Source organism: Rattus rattus, chromosome 4, assembly GCF_011064425.1.
Source record: "Rattus rattus isolate New Zealand chromosome 4, Rrattus_CSIRO_v1, whole genome shotgun sequence".
NCBI classification, from domain to species: Eukaryota; Metazoa; Chordata; class Mammalia; order Rodentia; family Muridae; genus Rattus; species Rattus rattus.
Window position 1 is genome coordinate 42988009 of NC_046157.1, and position 20438 is coordinate 43008446.

The following is a 20438-nucleotide window of genomic DNA, read 5'->3' on the forward strand; positions in this document are numbered from 1 at the left end:
ATGTAGCAGAGGTTGGCTTTGTCAGGTATCAATGGGAGGAGAGGCCCTTGGTCTTGTGAAGGCTCGATGCCTCAGTGTAGGGAAATGCCAGGGCAGGGAGGCAGGAAGGAATGGATGGGTGGGTGGGGAAGTACCCTCATGGAATTAGGGGGTGGAAGGATTGGATAGGGGAAATTAAGAGGGGAGTCAGGAAAGGAGATAACATTTGAAATATTGATAAAAAATATCCAATAAAATATGTATAAGTATGAAAATAGTTCAAAGAGGGAAATTTATAGAATTAAGTGCCTACATAAAAAATTTGGAGGAATTGCATACTAGCAACTTAGCAGAAAAACTGAAAGCTCTAGAACAAAAAGAAGTAAACACAGAGAGAAGTAGGTGGCAAGAAATAATCAAACTGATGAGTGAAATTAATAAAATGAAATAAAGAGAGTCAATGAAACCAAGAGTTTGTTCATTGAGAAAGTTGGCAAGTGCAGGTTTCCTGTGTCACATTGAAGTTCCTGGTTGTAAGAATATATGATTTCTTGGTATTATAACTATTTCCTTGAGTTCTTATTCCAAGACAAAAACTCATTAATAAATTACAGCATCTTTCAAAGTCATTTTATCTTTCTTAATGAATCTACCTTTACTAAATATATATGTTATGGTAGATAGTATCTTTAGATGACCAAGGCAAGCACTGGCAGAGAAAATGATATTTTGGCAGCAAAGGACAAGGTTGGTTGATAATCAAACACATACTTCCTGATTTGCAGAGATTTCTCATCCAGGAACATTTCTCATGATCTCTTTGCCTCAACATTTAAAAGCCATGCAAGGCACATGCTACATTCCAGTAAATGCTTGACTGTCCATGCCCATGTTTGCATGCAGTGAGGCAGGCAATTCAGTTCTGTTTGGCATGGCCTCTTTTTCCTCTTTCTCCCTCTATTTCCTTTCTTCTTCATCCTCCTCCTCTTCTTTCATTGTTAACATTGTTTCCCATTCTAGACTCATGCTAACACTACAGGAAAGTTTAATGGGTTATACAAATACCATGAGAAGGAAGCCAACTTTTGGATATGCAGATGTGGTTCACCAGGTTGGTAGAAAGCATGGCATCTTCATCAAGTAGTGGATGGCCTGGAAACTGTCTCTAAATGAGTACTAAGATACAAATGTATGAAGAAAATAGACATGCTCTGGGGGGGGGGAAAGTTGTTCCTTTCACATTTATGGTTAGAAAATACTCCAGATTAAGAGACAAAACACCATGGCATTTTAAATGGTAATGGTAAATTTAAGTGGTAATCTGGCAAGCAATAAAACATGAAGACTCTCTCAGCGTGTGGGAAAATTTTTAAAAATTCAAGAGGCCAAGAAAGTCCCTATAGAGGTAGACAGACATTTCTGATTAAAGAAAACTGTGCTGGCCCCACAAGTAAGGTGAAGCAACGAACCAAGACTGCACCAGTGCACTTCAGTGTGGGCCACCCAGGAATCTATCAGTTAGGGATCAATCATGTGGATGTAAGGCTCAGCCTCATTCTTTCACCCTAGATGCCCCAATTGGCAATTTGGATGTGTGTATTTTTAAAATGGAGAGCAATGGTACTCCACATCATCACACAAGCTAAGTAAAAGTATTTCAGAGAGCTAGAGAAATAGCTCAGGGTTAGGAGCACTGACTGTTCTTCCAGAGGTCCTCAGTTCCATTCCCAGCAACCACATGGTGGCCCACAACCATCTGTAGTAGGATCTAATGCCCTCTTCTGGTGTGTCTGAAGACAGCTATATGTACTCCTATAAATAAAATAAATAAATCTTCAACAACAACAACACAAAGGGGAAAAAAAGAGAAACTCAGCAAAATAGATAAATACTTATAGAAAACAACTAAGAGGCAGAGAGAAAATTTCCAAATTAATAAAATCAGAAACAAAGAGGTCGATAACAACATTAACCAAAAAAAAAAAAAAAAATCAAGAAAATCATAATGACAGATTTTAATTTCCTTTACTCTGCCAGACTGAAAGAAAAGAAATGGACAATTTTCTTAGTAAGTGAGACTAAAATATCAAAGTTAAACCAAGATCAGATAAACAATTTAAATAGAACCATAATTCCTAGAGTAAAAGAAGCAGCCATCCAAAGTCTCCCAACCAAAGAAAGCCAAGGACAGATGGTTTTAGCCCATGATCCTACCAGAATGTCAAAGAAGAGTTCAGGCCAATATTTCTCAATTATTCAACAAAGGAGAAACAGAAAGAGGATTGCTTAATTTATTTTATGACATCCAAACCAATTAAAGACTCAACAATGAAAAACAATTAAAGATAAATTTCTCTCATGAACACTGATGCAAACATACTCAATTAAATTCTCACAAATGACATCCAAAACACACCAAAAAGATTATGAACCATGATCAAGTAGGCTTCATCCCAGGAATGCAAGGTTGGTTTAACATTTACAAATCTAATCTGTAAACTAATCTACCATACCAATAAACTGAAAGAAAGAAACACACACACACACACACACACACACACACACACACACACACACACGCATTAGCTAATGAAAAGCCATTTGACAAAATTCAAGACCCTTTTTTTTTTTTTTTTTTTTTTTTTTTTTTTTTTTTTTTTTTTTGTATTTTTTTATTAATTAGCTAATGAAAAACCCTCCCCATTTGACAAAATTCAAGACCTTTCTCTTGACTGATTCCTTCAAAAGTATTGGCACCTTTTGCTTCATATCAGTGAGTCTCTGTTTTACAAGGCACATGTATGTCCTGTGATTGAGTTAGCTCACTCAAATGAGTTTCATTTTTGTTCAAATATAATAAAGACAGTTTACATCAAGTTAATAGTGAACATTATTAAATGGAAAGGAACTCAATCCAATTACACAAATCAGAAACTTGAAAAAAAGCAGTGATGCCTATTCTCCATATTTATTTACAAATATAGCACTTGAAATTATAGCTGTAGGTAGCAACAAGCCAACTGAAAGATCAAGAAGATACAAACTAGAAAGGAACATACTACTGTAGTAATCATTAGTGACCCTAAAAATCCACAAGGGAGCTCCTACAGCTGATAAACTCTTTCAGTGAACTGGATAGATACAAGATTAACTTTAAAAAAAAATATGAGTGTCCCTCCTATACTCAAAAAACACATGGGCTGTAAAAAAAAATTGAGAACCAATACCTTTCACAATTGTCTCCAATAATACAAAATATCTTGAAGTAACTATAACTAAACAAGTAAAAAACTTATATAATAAAAAGTTGGTCTTTGAACAAATAATTGAAGAAAATATCAAAACACAAAAAAGGTCTCCCAGGCCCTGGATTTGTAATATTAATATAGTAAAAATAACTATCATAGGGAAGCATCACAGGTTCAATTCAGTCTCCATTATTATTCCAACACATTTTTTTGCAGATTTTGAAAAGACAATTCTCCACTTTATATGGAAAGACAAAACAAAACCAAACAAAACAACAAAAACAGAATAACTGCTGGAAGCCTCACCATTTTCTATTTCTAGTTGCTATAGTAATAAAACCATATAGTATTTGGTTGGAAAATAGATACATCAGTGATATCAAATAAAAAACCCAGACATAAATACATACAGCTATGGACACCTATTATTTCTTCATAAATAAGCCAGAAATATACACTGGGGGAATAAAAGACAGCATCTTTAACAAATGGTGCTGATAAAATTGGGTGCCTGTTTGTAGTTGAATGTAAATGGATCCACATTTATCACCCTGCACAAAACTCAAGGTTATCAACTGGTGGTCTGCATATAGAAGAATAATTGATCCATTCTTTTCACTTTTATTGGATATTTTATATATTTATATTTAAAATGTTATGCCCTATCCTGGTTCACCCCCTCTCCCATCCTACCTCCCATGCTTCTGTGAGGATGCTCCCCCTCCCACCCATCCACTTCCACCTCACTGCCATGGCATTCCCCTACACTGGGGAATAGAGCCTTCACAGGACTGAGGGCTTCTCCTCCTATTGATGCCAGAAAATTCCATCTTCTGCTACATATGCAACTGGAGCCATGGATCCCTTCATGTGTATTCTTTGGTTGGTGGTTTAGTCCCTATAAGCTCTGGAGGATCTGGTTGGTTGATATTGTTGTTCTTCCTATGGGATTACAAACCCCTTCAGCTCCTTCAGTCCTTTCTCTAACTCCTTCTCTGGGGTCCCCATGCCCAGTCAGATTAGCTACGAGTATCCTCATCTGTATCAGTCAGGCTCTAGCAGAGCCTCTCAGAAGACATCCATATCAGGCTACTGTGAGCAAGCACTTCTTGACATCAGCAATAGTGACTGGGTTTGGTGGCTGCATAAGGGATGGATAACTAGGAGGGGCAGCTTCCAATGGCCTTTCACTCAATCTCTGCTCCATACTTTGTCCCTTACACAGGAGCAATTCTAGGTTAAAATTTTAAGAAGGGTGGGTGGCCCCATCCCCAAACAGGGGGCCTTGTCTGGATATGGTCTCTATAGGTTCTCCCTCCCCTTTGTTGGGCATTTCAGCTAATCTTATCACTGCTGGGTCCTGGGAGCCTCTTGCTTTCCTGGCATCTGGGACTTGCTGGTGGCTACCCCCAGTTCCTCATCTCCCATTGATATATACCTCTGTTCAAATTCCTGAACCTCTGTATATCATCCCCATCTCCTCTCATACCTGATGGTGCCCCCTTTCTCTCGCCCCCTCCTCTCTTTCTCCCAAGTCCCTCCTACCCTCTACCTCCCATGGGTATTCAGAGGCTTTAGGCTAGTAGCCACTTATCAGTGAGTATGTACCATGTGTTTTCTTTTGTGACTGGGTTACCTCACACAGGTTGCTATTTTCTAGTTCCATCCATTTGCCTACAAATGGATACAGAAAATGTGGTACTACTCAGCTATTAAATTGATCCATGCTACAAAAATATGAAGCAGGGGGATGGGGCACTGGGGATATCCACTGTAGAGTCCCAAATACCAGGGAAATGTTAAGCTTCCAGGACCCAACTGGATGACTTTAGCTGAAATACACAAAGAACTGGAAGATAGAACCTGTAGATGCCATCTCCAGTAGATAGGCATGGTCCCCAGTCCAGGGATGGGGCCACCACCCGTCTCAAAATTTTTAACCAAGAAATGTTCCTGTCTAAAGGAAGAACAGGGACAAAAAATGAAGCAGAGAATGAAAGAAGAGCCATCCAGGGACTGCCCCATCTAGAGATCCATCATGTCTGCAGACACCAAACCCGACACTGTTGCAGTTGCCAAGAGGCGCTTGCTGACAGGAACCTTGTGTGGCAGTTCCTTGGGAGGACAGGTCAGCAACTGACTAATGCAGATGAGGATGCTTGTAGCCAACCACAGACTGAGCTCAAGGAACCTGTTGGGGTAGCTGGCAGAAGGACAGGAGGAGCAGAGGGGGATTGCAATTCCAATGGAAGAACAACATAGCCTGGCCTGACCACCCAGTTGTCCCAGAGACTATAACACCAACCAAGGAGTGAAACTTGAGGGATCCATGGCTCCAGATGCATATGTAACAGAGGATGGCCTTCCTGACAGAAATGTGAGAAGAGGCCCTTGGTCCTGGGAGATTTGATATCCCAGAAAAGGGGGGAGTGATAGGGCAGGAGTGAATGGCTGGGTGGGTGAGCACCCTCATATAGGCAAAGGGGAGGATGGAGGACAAATGTGGGATGGGAGGGTTGGTGGAGGTGTAACTGGGAAGTGGACTATCATTTGAGATGTAAAAGAATAGAATGACTAATAAAACAAACAAACAAAAAGCACCTCAAGTCCAAGGTGGATAAAAATCCTCAAAATAAATCCATATACACTGAACCTGATAAAAGAGAAAGCAGAGAATGCATTGGCACAGAAAACAACTTACTGAACAGAACACTGATAATTCCATGTTAATAAATGGTACCTCATGAAACAGAAAATCTTCTATAAAGCAATTTGGACAGAAGAATGGGAATCATTTTTTAACTAACTCCACATCCAATAGAGGAGTATTGTCAAAAGTAGGTACAGTGTTCAAGATATTAGATATTAAAAAACAAATAATCAAATTGAAGAATGGGCTACAGATCTAAACAGAAAATTCTTAATAGAGGAATCTCAAGTGGCCAAGAAACAAACAAGCAACTGTTCAAAATTCTTAGCCATCAGTGAAATGCAAATGAAAATTAATTTGAAATTCCATCTTCCACCTGTGAGAATGGCTAAGTTCAATAACACAACTTGCATCTAATTCTGGCAAGGATGCAGAGCAAGGGAAACACCCATCCACTGCTGGTGGGAGTGAAAACTTGTATAGCCACATGTTGTATAGAAACAGCATGGTGTTTCTTCAGAAAATTTGGAATCAATCTATTTCAAGATCCAGCTATACCACTTTTGTGTTTATACTCAAAGGATGCTTTAATCCTACCCTAAAGATTTTGATCAGTCATGATCATTGGGGCTTCATTCACAATAGCCCAAAACTGGCAACAACCTAGATATCCCCCAAGAGAATAATGGCAAAAGAACATGTGACACATTTACACAAAGGAGCATTACTCAGCTACTTTTAAATGACATTGTGAAAATTGCAGGCAAGTCGATAGAACTAGAAAACAAAAATTATCTTAGCGAATAACTTAGATACAGAAAGATAAATATAGTATGTCACTTATAAGGTTATATTATCCATTGAGTAAGTGTTAACAAAGCTACTATCTGAGCTGGAAAGATGGCTCAGAGGGTAAGAGACATGTGTGCATGAAGAAGATGGGAAAGAGGGGGAAAAGACACATCTGAAATTGTGGGACATTTAATATGTGGTGTACAAACCTAGTACAGTGGAAACTTCCTGGAATATATTAATGTGATCCTGATGAGGACTCTTAGTAAGGGAAGATATAGAGTTTCAAATGGTCATCTCTTGAAGTCAGTCAAAGCTTACAGTAGAAGGACTGAGTTGCATTCAATTAAGTTTCTGGCCAAAGGGGTCCCATGAATATTCTCAAACAACCCACACTGGTGCTAAGACAAAAGTTTGCTCTCTGCAAACTGACAGTGAAGCCACATTGCTGAGAAAAACACACAAACTCATATACCATGAAGAAGTTGACCTGGTGTCTGCATGGGCTCTTTACACGTGCATTCTACCATCTTTATTGTGGGAAGGTACTCTGCAGGTTACCAAAAGAGAAACCTGCATATCAACTCAGCCACAAACACTTTGACCCATTGTCTGTTCTGCCTGTCATCTATGCTAGTGGAACGGTGGCACAGAACTTGTGAGAGTAGCCAATCAAAGTTTTATTCAACTCATGGCCAGCTCCACAAGGTGAAACCCATACTCAACACTGCTTGAGTACCCAAGAACCAGAGACTAACTAGACCAGAGAACTAGGGTAAAACCAAATATGACTGGTTAAAAAAAATAAACAATAAAATGATTTCTAGTGATATGCTGCAATACCCATAGATTTCATGAGTTGTCATCAGAGAGGCTTCCTCTGGCAACAGATGGGAAAAGACGCAGAGACCCATAGACAGACATGAGAAGGAGTCTGCATTGGAAGTCTCGCTCAAATCCCTCCCCCTCAGAGCTCAGGGAATCCTATGGAAGAGAATGTGGACAATTTGTACGAGTCAAGAGAATGCTAGGAGAACGTGGTGCTCTTATTCAAATAAGGCAGGTAATATGATCTCACAGAGACAGAAGCAGCATCTTCTATCTGGGTGTATACCAATTCCTCTGAGTATATATTATAGCTATTAGATTAGTATTTTTATGGAACTCCTAACTATAAAAATGAGTATGTCTCTGATGCTCTTTCCTACTCTTGAGACATTTCCCCTTTGTTTATTTGCTGTGTTCAAATTAGATATGGAAGTTTTGCTTCATCTTACTATGTTTTATGTTGTCCATGTTGGCTGTTATCTCTTAGAAACCTTTTCTTTTATAATGTGAAGAAGGGAGGTAGATCTGGGGGAGGTGAGAAAAAACTTGGAAGAGTGAACAGATGGGAAACTATAATCAGGATGTATTATATTGGAAAAGACCCTATTTTCAACACAAAATAAGACAGAATATTACTATCAAATGCAGAAAGAAAAATAAAAATGATAGTCCTAAAACAAATTTCTTATGAAAAATACAGTAAAAGGAAACAGTTTGAGATAGAAAATGATTTTGGATATAAATTACTTTGTCTCCAACAATTCATGATGGTTCCAAATATGAATGAAACCAGGGTGCTTACCTATATTGTCCAATGTGTGAAAGATAAAATGTAATGATGGCATATATATGATTAATTTCACTAAATTAAAGGCTATTAAAAATTCCTCGGTTCAAAATTATATGCACTAATTCTGACTAATTCTCACTTCATACTTACAAAATTAAGGTTTTATATTTATCTTAAAAGGAAAAAAGAACTAGCAAAGTAGCTTAGAAAACAAAGGTTTTTATGCTCTATTCTTCTATGGCCTGGATTATTTGAAACTTGATGAGTAGAATTTATCTAAGTGCCACCAGAACATGTGTAAAAATATGCCTTAATACTATATTTGTATGTTTTCTACAAAGTCAAAATTTTCCCTAGTCAGAATGTTATTGCCCCAGTAGTAAAAACTATTATGCTCAGAACATTTATTCCTACTTGAAGAATTCTTTCTAAATTATATATTTTGAGTGCTTTGTTTGTTGATGTTTGCCTGTTGTTTTGTGAGAAAAAATGCATGAGGTTGGGTAGGTATAGAGGTGAGGAATATCTGACAGAAATGTAGACATTTCCAAAAGTTCCATTAAACCTCACAAAAATAACCATTTTATAGCAGGAAAGATAGATCAGTGGGTAAGATGGTTTTCTGTGCAAGCATGAGGACCTGAATTTAAATCCCCAGTATCCATGTAAAACATCAGGAACAGGGCAAAGCAAGCCTGGGATGAGAAGACCCCCATCTGGTACTACAGAAATATAAGCAGGTAGGGAGCCCTAGTTGAAAAAACCCCAGATGACCACAAGTCTGATGACAAGGAAGCCAGGTGGCAAGAGCACACTCAAGATGTCCTTGCCTGCTACACACTGCATGAGACACTTCTGAGACAACCTCAGACACCCAGAGACCCCAAGCAACAATAAGATGTGTAAGTAAGTGGTGGAGAAATGGAAGGAAAAATGAAGCAGAAGGATGTATGCACAATAAAGAGAGGCAGGACCGGAGACTTGATGGTAGTGTGGAACAGCCTGATATGAATAGGTGGTGATGTCAACTATGGCCATGGTGACATCCTGGCCTGCAATGCCATTAAGGGCCATGTCTGTGTCTTCAGCCCTGCTTAATATGGGGACCTGATATCACCAAAGGCCAGGCAGATGCCACTGGTCTGGGTTTCCACCCTTGGCTTTGTTGATATCTGAGGTTTGTGAAGAACTGGCCCCACTCCTCACCTGGATATTATGGAAGAGCTGGTTCTGAAGGCATGAGAGCAGGAGAACTGGCCCAGCTCTTTGCCAGCTGCTGTACTAGGAAGAGTGGGTCCTGCCCTGACTGGCTGCAACAACACTCAGAAGAACAGGCCCTTCACCTCTCCAGGGCAATACAGTTGAACTGACTGACCATGGTAGCAGGGTGACCATTGACAGACCTCAGGGGGCGAGTATTCAAGGATTTGAAAGAAGAAACTGGCCATGAAACTTGTCTGTGTGGTACACTGGAAGAGGGAGAGAACCTCCCCACCCCCATCCTCATCACCTGCCCTTCTACTTTCCATCACCTTCACCACCTATGGTGGGGAGAGAAGCTAGCCCTGGGATCATGAGAATGGGAGATCTTACCCTGTCTCTTATTGACTGCAGTAGTCAAGAGAGTGAGCCCTGCACCTTACCTGTGCAGGAAAATAGAGCTTGACATGGTTATTGGGTTTGCAGGTGAGCCACCTTCCAGGACATCAGAGAGGGAGAGCTTTTCCAGTCCATTGGAATCAACACTCAGGAAAGTGGGCCCTGCAACAATTCTCCTGGGCAGCACAATAGAGCTGGCTCTGTGGGTATGGGTATGGGTGAGCTGGATCCAGGACATTAAAGTTAGACAGTTGGCTATGCTCCTTGCTGGCTGCAGCATTGGAGGAGCCATCAGCGGCAGTGCTGGAGAACTTAATCTGGTGGTACGGGTTCAGGAGAGCTGGTGAGCTGATCAGCACAGATACCTCCCAGACTCAGATCAAGGGCTTTGAATTGATCCACCTCAACATTCACTCCACCAATGAACTGTAGGCTTAAATTTCTCAAAACCTACTTTAATATGGGTTCTTAAATATTTTAACCTCCCTTATCATCCACTTACCAAAGGTAGAGGAGGAAAATGGTTAACAGGACAAGGGACATCTGTTTAGAAGTAGTTCTTTGGGGTAATTCCAATCTTCACCCTCAGGCTATCAGCACTCCAGTTTAACAGTGTATGGTGTGATACATGAATCAGTAGCAGAGGCTCAATCCAGAAGAAACCACAAGGCTCTGCGAGTCCCAGAAAGGGGCAAGAAACAGTCAGAATACCTTCAGAAGTTCTTTGGTGCGCTTTTCTTACAAAGTCATGACAAGTGAAGATCACTGAAGACCAGTGAAGATAAGCCAACATTGCAAGGCCAACCAAAGTAAGGACATTGTCAGTGAAGATCAGTGAAGTATTACAAGGTAAACCAATGCAAGAAAATCCTTATATTGTCTGTGGGGATGTGTGTTTGTGTGTGTGTGTGTGTGTGTGTGTGTGTGTGTGTGTGTGTGTGTGTGTGTGTGTGTGTGTGTATTCTTTCAAAACATCAAGTATCCTCTCAAATATTAGCAAAACATCATATGCCCTTTTACAAGACAGCCTCCAAGGGGAAAAAAAAAACACTTGTTTTTTCAACAAAACATCCTCTCACATGCCTGCTTCTGCAAAGCATCCCCTCATAACACAGCTTCCAAAAAATAATATTATACAACTGAGTCTCCAAAGAAACCAGAAATTTCCACTTAATATTTCTCTTTCTTTGACAACAGGGCTTTTCTCTAACATTACCAATTTACATACAATAGAAATAATTATAAGAACCATAAAGCTAGAACTTTACATTACATTTTAAATAAACTACTTGTGTATATTATAGTCAAACAAAACAATCTTAAATTTCTACCAATATAGAATAATTCAAATGAAGCAACATTAAATTTCTATCAATATATAACAATTAAACAAAATAATCTTAAAGTTCTATCAATTCTTGATCATAACCAATAACAACCTACTACCCTAGATAACAAACTATAACACAACAACCAATTCATCGACCCCAATTTAAGGGAATGGGACATAGCTTCTTATAATTGCTTCCTGATGAATTGGACCAAAGAATTTCTATTTGGGGCCAAAGGAGGAAAACGTCTGAAAAAGGTAGCTATAGCATTTGTTGTCCAGTCTTTGGGTTGTCCAGTCTTTGGGTTGTCTGTTCAGTTTTTGTGCTGTCCACTCTCCGTTTTCTGTCCAATCTATGTGTTGTCCAATCTTTTTGTAGTCAATCATTTGGGCTATCCCTTTTGAAGTCGATTTGCATTCACATTTTGGAGAAATCGGTAACTGAGACAATCTAGGGAAGTGAATTACTTGGGCTATTTGTTTTATGAAGACATTCATGTCTCCACTGATAAAAGGGTTTCCCAAGTCAGATCTAATCTTAATAAATTGTGGTGGTAGCCATATATTTTCATTTCCTGTAGATACATAAGCATAATGACATTTCCATTTTAAAACTATTGCAGCTTTCCATTTTAATGTTGTCACACCCTTATACTATATTGGTTGGCCTGGTTCCTTGGTTATGTCAATAACCCAGTGTTTCTCTGATGCTGCTGTTCCTTTTTCACCAACATTAAGAAAATTTGGAGTTAACAAACCATTATTTAGTCTGTTCCTGGGGGTTTTACACTTCCTTTTTGCTTAATAAATATCACTTTTAAAATATGATATATCTTTCTGTAACTACCTATTCTGTAGCATTGTGTGGTATATCAGTAACATGTTTTATTTTGCACTATGCAAAGAATTGTTTCATCTTATTAGATATATATTCAGGAGCATTATCAGTTTCAACTTGCGCAGGTATCCCCACAATTGCCATCATTTACAATTAAATGTATAACTACACAATCAGCCTTTCCAGAATTTGAAGCAGCTGACCATTGAAGCCCTGAGTACATGACAATGGGATGTTGAATATATCTCTGTTTTCCATGTTCTGCAAAATGAAAAACATTTATCTGCCAGATATCATTTATTTTGATATGCTTGGTGTTGCTACCAGCAGGTAGTTATAGAAACACAGAATTTCTTAAGGGAATAAATATTCAATGCACTATTAAAAATTGCATATTATATATAAAATATATCTGAAAAGACCATAGTTTGTTTATGTTATGGATATTTAATTTGCTGATCTAATTTTAGTATATCGTTATGGGTTTGGAATAACAAGTAATTGAAAACCGCCTTCAAAGTGCACATTTATGATTTGAAAATCTATGAAAATTATACAAACTAAAGATTATACTTCATCATTTAGCAATATATCAGTTTCCTATATTTGATAACTCAAGATCGGAAATTTTGATGTATATAATAAATGAGCACCAAAATTTTCTGAAAAACATTTATGACTTTATGATTTTTCTCAGAGCACCTAAAACTTCCTTGTTTCTTAAGCTGTAAATGAAGGGGTTTAGCAGAGGAATCACAATGGTGTAAAACAGAGAATACATTTTATTCTTATATTTACTTGGTCCAGACCCAGGGCTCACGTACATGAAGAAGAGAGTTCCATAGAACAAAGAGACAGAGAGCAGGTGGGCACTGCAGGTGGAGAAGGCTTTTCTTCTGCTCTTCTGAGACTTTGTTTTCAGGATGGAAAAGAGGACATGGGCATAGGAGACTGCAATACTCATGAAGGTAATGGCTTGTATCACGGCAGAAAAAATAAAAACCACGAATGCATTAACAGATGGGTCAGTGCAAGAAATTGTATAGAGAGGCAGAATCTCACAGTAAAAGTGATCTATTACATTGGACTTGCAAAAGGTTAATCTAAATAATAATCCTACATGAACAAGTGGATGCAGAAAACCGATTATATATGAACCACTTATGAGGCAAGTGCACACTCTGTTGGACATCACCACAAGATAGAGCAGAGGGTTGCATATGGCTACATAGCGGTCGTAGGCCATGGCTACCAGGAGGAAGCATTCTGTGGTTGCACTGGATCCAAAAACATAATATTGGGCCATGCATTCAAAGAGGGAAATCATTTTACCATTGTCTAAGATGTTGACAAGCATCCTGGGAGTCACTGAGGATGAAGTGCAGGCATCAGCAAAGGCTAAACTTCCAAGGAAATAGTACATGGGAGTGTGAAGATGGGAATCCTTCCAGATGAGTAAGATTAAGCCAAGGTTGCCCACCATGGTGGTGACATAGATGATGAAGAACACGAGGAACAGAGGGACTTGCAGCTCTGTACGATCTGTTATTCCTCTGAGAGCAAACTCAGTTATCTGGCTTCTGTTCACCTCCATAACATCTCTTCAAGCTGCTCACTGAAAAGAAAATTAGGTGAAGAAAACATTACCAAGGTTCAAACGAGATGAATGAATGTTAATATCACATCTTCTCTCTTATATGCACATTAATCAATACTTAAGAATATAGAATGTTACTATTTTTATAACTATACCTAGCATACAAAGAATTTTAGAAAGGTTTTGAGATATAAAAATTTTAATATTTTTTATGAGAAATATTGAAGAATACTCTAAAGACACCACTAAGGTCTTACAGTATGTCATAGTAACTCTAAGTTGCATAGTTAGCTATATTTTGTTCACCAGTAAGAGTCAAAATTATTTAATGCATTATACGTCACAGCTATTTTAAATAATACTGATAATATTAATTACTAATCAATCTCTCAACCATTTTTTATGTTGTTTATACTGAACAGTGTAAACATGGAAAACTATAATATGTCATTAATTTTTCCTAAAACAAACAAAATGATAATAAATCAAATTCATATTTCAAGTAAATATTTTTAATTTCCTCAATAAAATTATTCTGAGTAGTCACTACTTCACTTTGAAAACTAATAATTTGCTATCTTCTATATTATGACACTGCCATTCTGAGCTTATGACATAAAAATGATAACTGAGATAATGTAACCAAGATGTTAGAGTAACTGTGATAAGAGGAAACAGACATGCTCACATGTATACTGTTGATTTGTTTGCATATTAAAGGTCAATACAAGAGCTCTCCTTACACTTGACATTTCCAAAAGGTATTCAGGTGACAATATCTTTTAACAGTTCAATAACATATGCTTCTAAAGAGGTTGTAGCAATTCTCCTGTTGTTCCTATAGTGGTGACTACAAGGGATATTATGAAAGTTAGAATATAGTAATAAAAAAATCCACAATCCTGCAAAAACAATCTCATGTAAATAAGGAATGCTAAGTGGGAAAAAGTCTTCCACAAGAAAGAACACACCCATTGATTATCCAATACTAAATGGTCAGCTGTGAAAACACATACCTACAAGTAACAATATATGGACTGAGAAGATTCTTTTTATGCACCTAGGAATATAAATATGTTTTATATATATTATATATGTGTGTGTATGTGTGTGCATACACACACACACATACACACACACACACACACGAGCATAGCATCAGTTAATGAAAAAGCAATGAATTTGAAAAAGAGCAGAAAGTATATAGGAAGAGTTGGAGAGAGAAATGGGTAAATACATAATAATTATATATTTTTATATATATTATATAATATATAGTCTCAAAAATAAAAGTTAGGATTAAAAAAATAAAAACACATTAGGAAGAATTCCCAGTATCATCAGTGTCATTATTATCTGGATTCCATTTAAGTGTTCCCATGCTAAATTTTTTAATAGAAAATTAGACTACAATGAAGCAAATTAATAGATAGCTATATTTTATTCACCAGTAAGAGTCAAAATTATTTAATGCATTATCCACCACAGTTATTTCAAATAATTCTAATAATTCTAATTGATAATCAATCTCTCCACCATTTCTTATGTTCTTTATACTGAATAACAAAGATAAACAAAGCAATATGGTTTGTCATAAAGTATTTGAAAGTTTCATAAACTACAACATAGTGGAAAGGATATATTTTGTTGAAATTTCTTTTGAGAAAGGGAAGTCCTAGTGGCATCACAACCCATCACTTAGTCATAGACATATTATGCATGATTATGAACATAAAATATTCTTCAGATCTTGAAATCCTGTGCCAATTATCTACAACAAAAAGAACAGCCCTAAGTGTCTAACTTTCCATGACTGCATGGACAATTCTTGGATTCACAGGACTCTGGTTCCTATGAAAAAAGCAGTGACCTGGTCATCCTACCTTTTGCTTCTATGTCATTTTTTTTCAGTTCTTTATCAAGTTAGTGATATATTCCACAGCATAATCTGTGACTAACAGAAATATGTTTTCTCAAACTGCCCCATCCTAAAACATACAATATGGAAAACTGAAAGGGGAGTTAGTAAAAATAAAAAGATGAATAAATCTTGAGACAGAAAAAATATATGCATGCCCAAAATTTTTTCTGAAAAAATATACATTATAAAATTTATTCTTTTTTTCTGTTGAGAATTTGAATAGAATGGAGGTTCATTGGGCATAGTAGCATATTCACTAGACAGAGAAGCTGATAGTAAATTTAATAATTATATATGATATCCTACAATAAATCTCCAAAGACATCCGATTATCCCCATTTAGTATTTTCAATGTATTCAGCAGTAAAACTGACCCTTTAGATAGTGATTTCACACCTTCTGCATATTTCCAGCAGTGCTATCCGAATGATGAACTAGGTGAGAGCAGAAATGGGAGAGCTGAGGTGTCACTCACTTCTGTGATTCTCGGCAGTTGGACAAAATATTTCTGATATCAGAAGACTTGAAATATTAGTATCAGAATATATTTAGTTAATAAAATATTCAGCATATTTGCTCTGTAGCATCTTCTAACATAAGCCTTTTTTACATGTTACATAAGCCTTTATTTAACTGACAGAATTAATAACAGATTATGAGGTAAGTGTGACCGAATAAGAACAAGTAGCCTTCTGTCTAGAATGGACTGCAGGTGGGAGCGGGATATATGGCCAGTATGTAAGCATGCACTTTATTATTATTTTTACAAAAGCCTTTTTTTTATTTTCAAAAATTTTGAGTCTCAATTATATCTCTGAATTACTGGGTTATCTGCTTTGTCCAATTAATGAATCTTGTCTTACATTTTTCTCTGCGAAGTATTGGACTCATCAAGGTGCATAACCTCAGCAGTCCATAAGCCTACATTTTGTTATTGATGTCAATAAGCAGCGTAACTGAGAGGCTAATCATAGAGGCCTTCCTAGCGTCACCTGACTGAGCTCAAATTTCTGGCCTATGTATACCTACGTGTGTTTTCATAAGACTGAGAGAAACAGACAAGATATTTCATTTCTTTTCAAACCAGTACCGCTTTTTACTACACTTTAAAGATAAATCCTTTCAATAGATATATTCCTTGCATATTAGCACTTTTATGAAAAAATAGTATTAAAAGATTGCACCTTTTTTAAAAAAAATTACATTCAAATAAAATACAGTATCCTCACCTAATCCCGGTACAGAGATGCATGGATGGGAATGCTGTGAAAATTAAATCATCATGAAGAACTCTTAAGATGGACGACAAAGAGCACAGACAATTGCTCTCTTCAAGGTGATCTTCCTTAAGAGGAGTTGGGACAGAAAGATATTCTTTTCACATCTTAAATGCTACCTGTGATGTTAACAATGAAATTCCCTCAATGCTCCTAGAAATATCCCAGTAGAATAGCCAGTCCCCAGGTAGTTTGCAAAAATTAAGAAGTCACTGCTAGGGAGTCTATTATAACAATTGCTTCTCCTGTTTTCTTTCTTTTGAAAACAAAAGCATTACAAATTAATAATAATAAAAAATCTATTCCACTGAGATCCTTCTGAACTTTTAAATAAAACTGGCTTTCCAGGTAAATTTGGTTTAGGATAAAACAATTACTACAATTTCTGGAGGGAGTTTGGGACAAAGGGAACCCTCATTCACTATTGATGAGGTTGCACACTTGTCCAGCCTGTGTGTAACTATGCATGTAGAGTTTAAATGAATATTTTCCATCTGAGATTTTAATACTCCCTCCAAGAACCAAAGACTAACAGAAACCTCAACATCAGGGAGGAGAAGCCTTCATTTGAGTTATTGGTTAGCCTTCTCTAAAATTTTCCTAAAGAATTGATAAACATTGTAGGCTATTGCTGTTGCCCTTGGTAGCATCCAAGAGGGAGAAGATAAGGCCCTATCATTGAAGGTATCATGATTAACTAGAACTGACCTGAAAGCCTCCTCACGGACAGGATTTCATGATTTCAGAAGGTCCTAAGTTAGCTTACAATAATCCTACCTAAGAATGATGCCTATGAACCACCACAATGACCAACAGGATACAATAAGATATAAGGATGCAGTTGGAGAATGTGTACCTTGACAGTACCTAACATTTCTCTAGTTGGACATAAGACATGTACAGCAATCGGGAAACCATGCTTAATACTGGAAACCTAGATAAATACCTAGAGCTAGTGAAGTCAGAGTTCTTGAAGAACCTACAACTGCCACTTTATTAAATGAGCAGAATACCTAACTAAACTCTAAACATTTGCCAGCATACCCGCAGGTAGCCCTCATGAACTCCTATTTGCAATAGACAGAAACCACTACAGAAAACCACAACCAATCAAAGGGCAGCTGTGATGACCAGCCCACAACCCCAGCTAGGGCTCAGGAAACATTGTAGAAGAGGGGGCCAAAAGATTGTAAGCAGGAGTGTGCTGTGAGAGTGTGTCTCCTAGTAACATCAGAAGTTACTGCCATAAAGTCTCAGCAACATGACTGCCCTAAACAAGGACAAGGACAGGCATTCCAAAGTGGATGGAGGAAAGCCCATGAGGTCTCAAACCCACACAAAGCATTACAGCAAATAAGGAATGCTGAGCATAGATGAAATCATCTTTCCTATTGATATCAATTAGTGAAAACAGAGGGCATAGATCTGAATAAAGGCAAAGATGGGTTTATAGGAGGATTCAGAGGGAGGAGAGGGAAAGAGAGATGATACAATTATATTATGATTTTGAAAGTAAAGGGGAAAAGAATGAAGGAGAAATAGAATCAGAGTAGAAGAAATGAAATCTTTCTATTCCTATTATTTGTAGGTTTGTTATTTTCATAGTGCCCCACATTTCTTGCATGCTTTGTGTCTGAAAACTTTTAAATTTAACATTTTCTTGGACCAATATATTGATTTTTTTTCAGTCCTATCTTCTATGTCTGAGATTTTTTTCTTCCATCTCTTGTATTCTGTTGGTGATGCTTGCTTCTGTAGTTCCTGTACTCTTCCCTGAGTTTTCCATCTCCAGGATTCCCTTGTTTGCGTTTTCCGTATTGCTTCTATGTCCATTTTTCAGGTCTTGAACAGTTTTTTTCTCAATGGTTTGATTGTATTTTCCTGTATCCTTTAAGTGATTTATTCATTTAGATTTTAAAATACCATGTTACCTTTATAAGATTGAATTTAAGGTCATCTTCATGTGCTTTGGCCATGCTAGGATACTCAGGGTGTTCAGTAGCTGCTGTCTGCAGGGTGCTGCCTGCCATGGACAACACACCATCTGAATCCAATGGTTCATGGCAGAAAGGAAAGGCCTCTATAGAAGTGGGAAGACGACAGTGATTCACAGACATTGACTGAGCAGCTCTCAGTCAGTTCTTCCTCAGGTTGCAAATGTGGACCCCTGAGGTGAAGTTAGAATTTCCAGTATACCATTCTCCTGCTTTGGCAGCTGCACGGAAGCCCAATTCCTCTGAAAGTGATCTTGGGTTTCTTGGGACACAGCTTCATTCTGGCCTCATGAAAGGTGTTGGGAATATAACATTCTTGTTTATAATATGAATGTCTTCGAAGTCTCAAACAAACCTCAACTTTCTTGCCATTCGTACTCAAGTTATGATAATGACAGCACTCCCAAAGAGTGCTCCAGGACACATCATTAATAGGAGGCAAGGTAGCTGAGAGACAAGTGCTTGGTATGGTTCTTGTTGGGTGTTGATTTTCTTATGCCTCTCCAGAGAACAGACTGGTGGTTTGCCTTCTATGGTTGAAGAAACATTTGATTTCATAGGATATTCTGTGTTTGGCTCCTCAGTAAATGGGACAAGTGTTAACAACCACACTTTCTTCATCCAAAACTTCCTCAGATTGGTTCTTGTTGTAAATCTCCTGGCCGAAGTATGACATTTTCAGGCAGGCTCGGGAGAAGACTAGCCTTGAGACTTCTGTCTGTCCCTGGTGTTGACTGGATGTTCCTGATATCAGCAGAATTCTTCCAGGAAGCAGGCAGAGCCATGCCTAAACATGAAGCTCAGAGAACTGAGCACTGCTCAACTCTTCTGTCTGTGTCCCTGGTGGACCTGAATGTTTCTGAGGGCTCTTTGGGAAGGAAGAGCTCTGGGCCTGATAGATCTCAGGGGATAGAACTCAGTTCACTGCTACTGGCTATGTCCCTAGAGGAACTCAGCAGGTAGTGAATTGACTTAGAGAGGGTCTCACATGGATGTACCTGGGGCCTAGCAGGTCTCCTTGGAAAGGCAGGCAGAGCCATGGCCTGGAAGATGGAACTCAGGGGATATCCTGCAGCTCAGCTCTGCTAACTGTACCCCATGAGTACCCTTCACTATGTTTTCAATATTGTTATGGTGTCAATGCATGAGTCGTTCAGGGTTCTGCTTCTCCCTTAGAGTATCCAGGTGCCACCATACACCAGGCTGAAAGAATGAAGTGGAGTTTGGAATGTTTGGGGTCTGCAGAATCCCAGTCTTGCTGGGAGTGAGGGCCAAGGGTAGTGGGGGTAGGGAAGACCTTCTCCAAGGATTTTAGCATTCTGCTTCTTTTAGATGAAGGACTTCTCTGACAATCTTCAGTGAAACTGTGTTGGGAGCGATGCCCTTGAAGCCCTCCATTGTTGATGTTATTATTATGGTTAGAATTAAGTATGACTGGGTTCATTGAAAAATCCCCAGCCAGCTGCAGAAGACTAATATAAATCTGGTGGTCAAGATAAATAATAATATGATAAAATTCTCCTGCTGACTAATAATATGACAAACCTGTGACCTTTCTAACATCCTGTCAACATCAGCCGATTCCCTAACCACAC

At 38.1% G+C, this 20438-nt stretch overlaps 1 protein-coding gene and 1 pseudogene across 1 annotated transcript; both read right to left on the minus strand.

The window, feature by feature from the left end:
• Window positions 1–12727: 12727 nt before the first annotated feature.
• LOC116897942 (olfactory receptor 5AC1-like) lies at window positions 12728–13648 on the minus strand. The gene has a single exon (XM_032899342.1). The coding sequence runs from the start codon at window positions 13646–13648 to the stop codon at window positions 12728–12730; it is 921 nt and encodes a 306-aa protein (XP_032755233.1).
• A 5196-nt stretch (window positions 13649–18844) lies between these two features.
• Window positions 18845–19519, minus strand: LOC116898332 (annotated as a pseudogene).
• Window positions 19520–20438: the final 919 nt, after the last annotated feature.

What these genes read in the sequence shown, in the direction of transcription:
- LOC116897942 (XM_032899342.1), bottom strand. Translation starts at nt 13,648, where the DNA reads ATGGAGGTGAACAGAAGCCAGATAACTGAGTTTGCTCTCAGAGGAATA.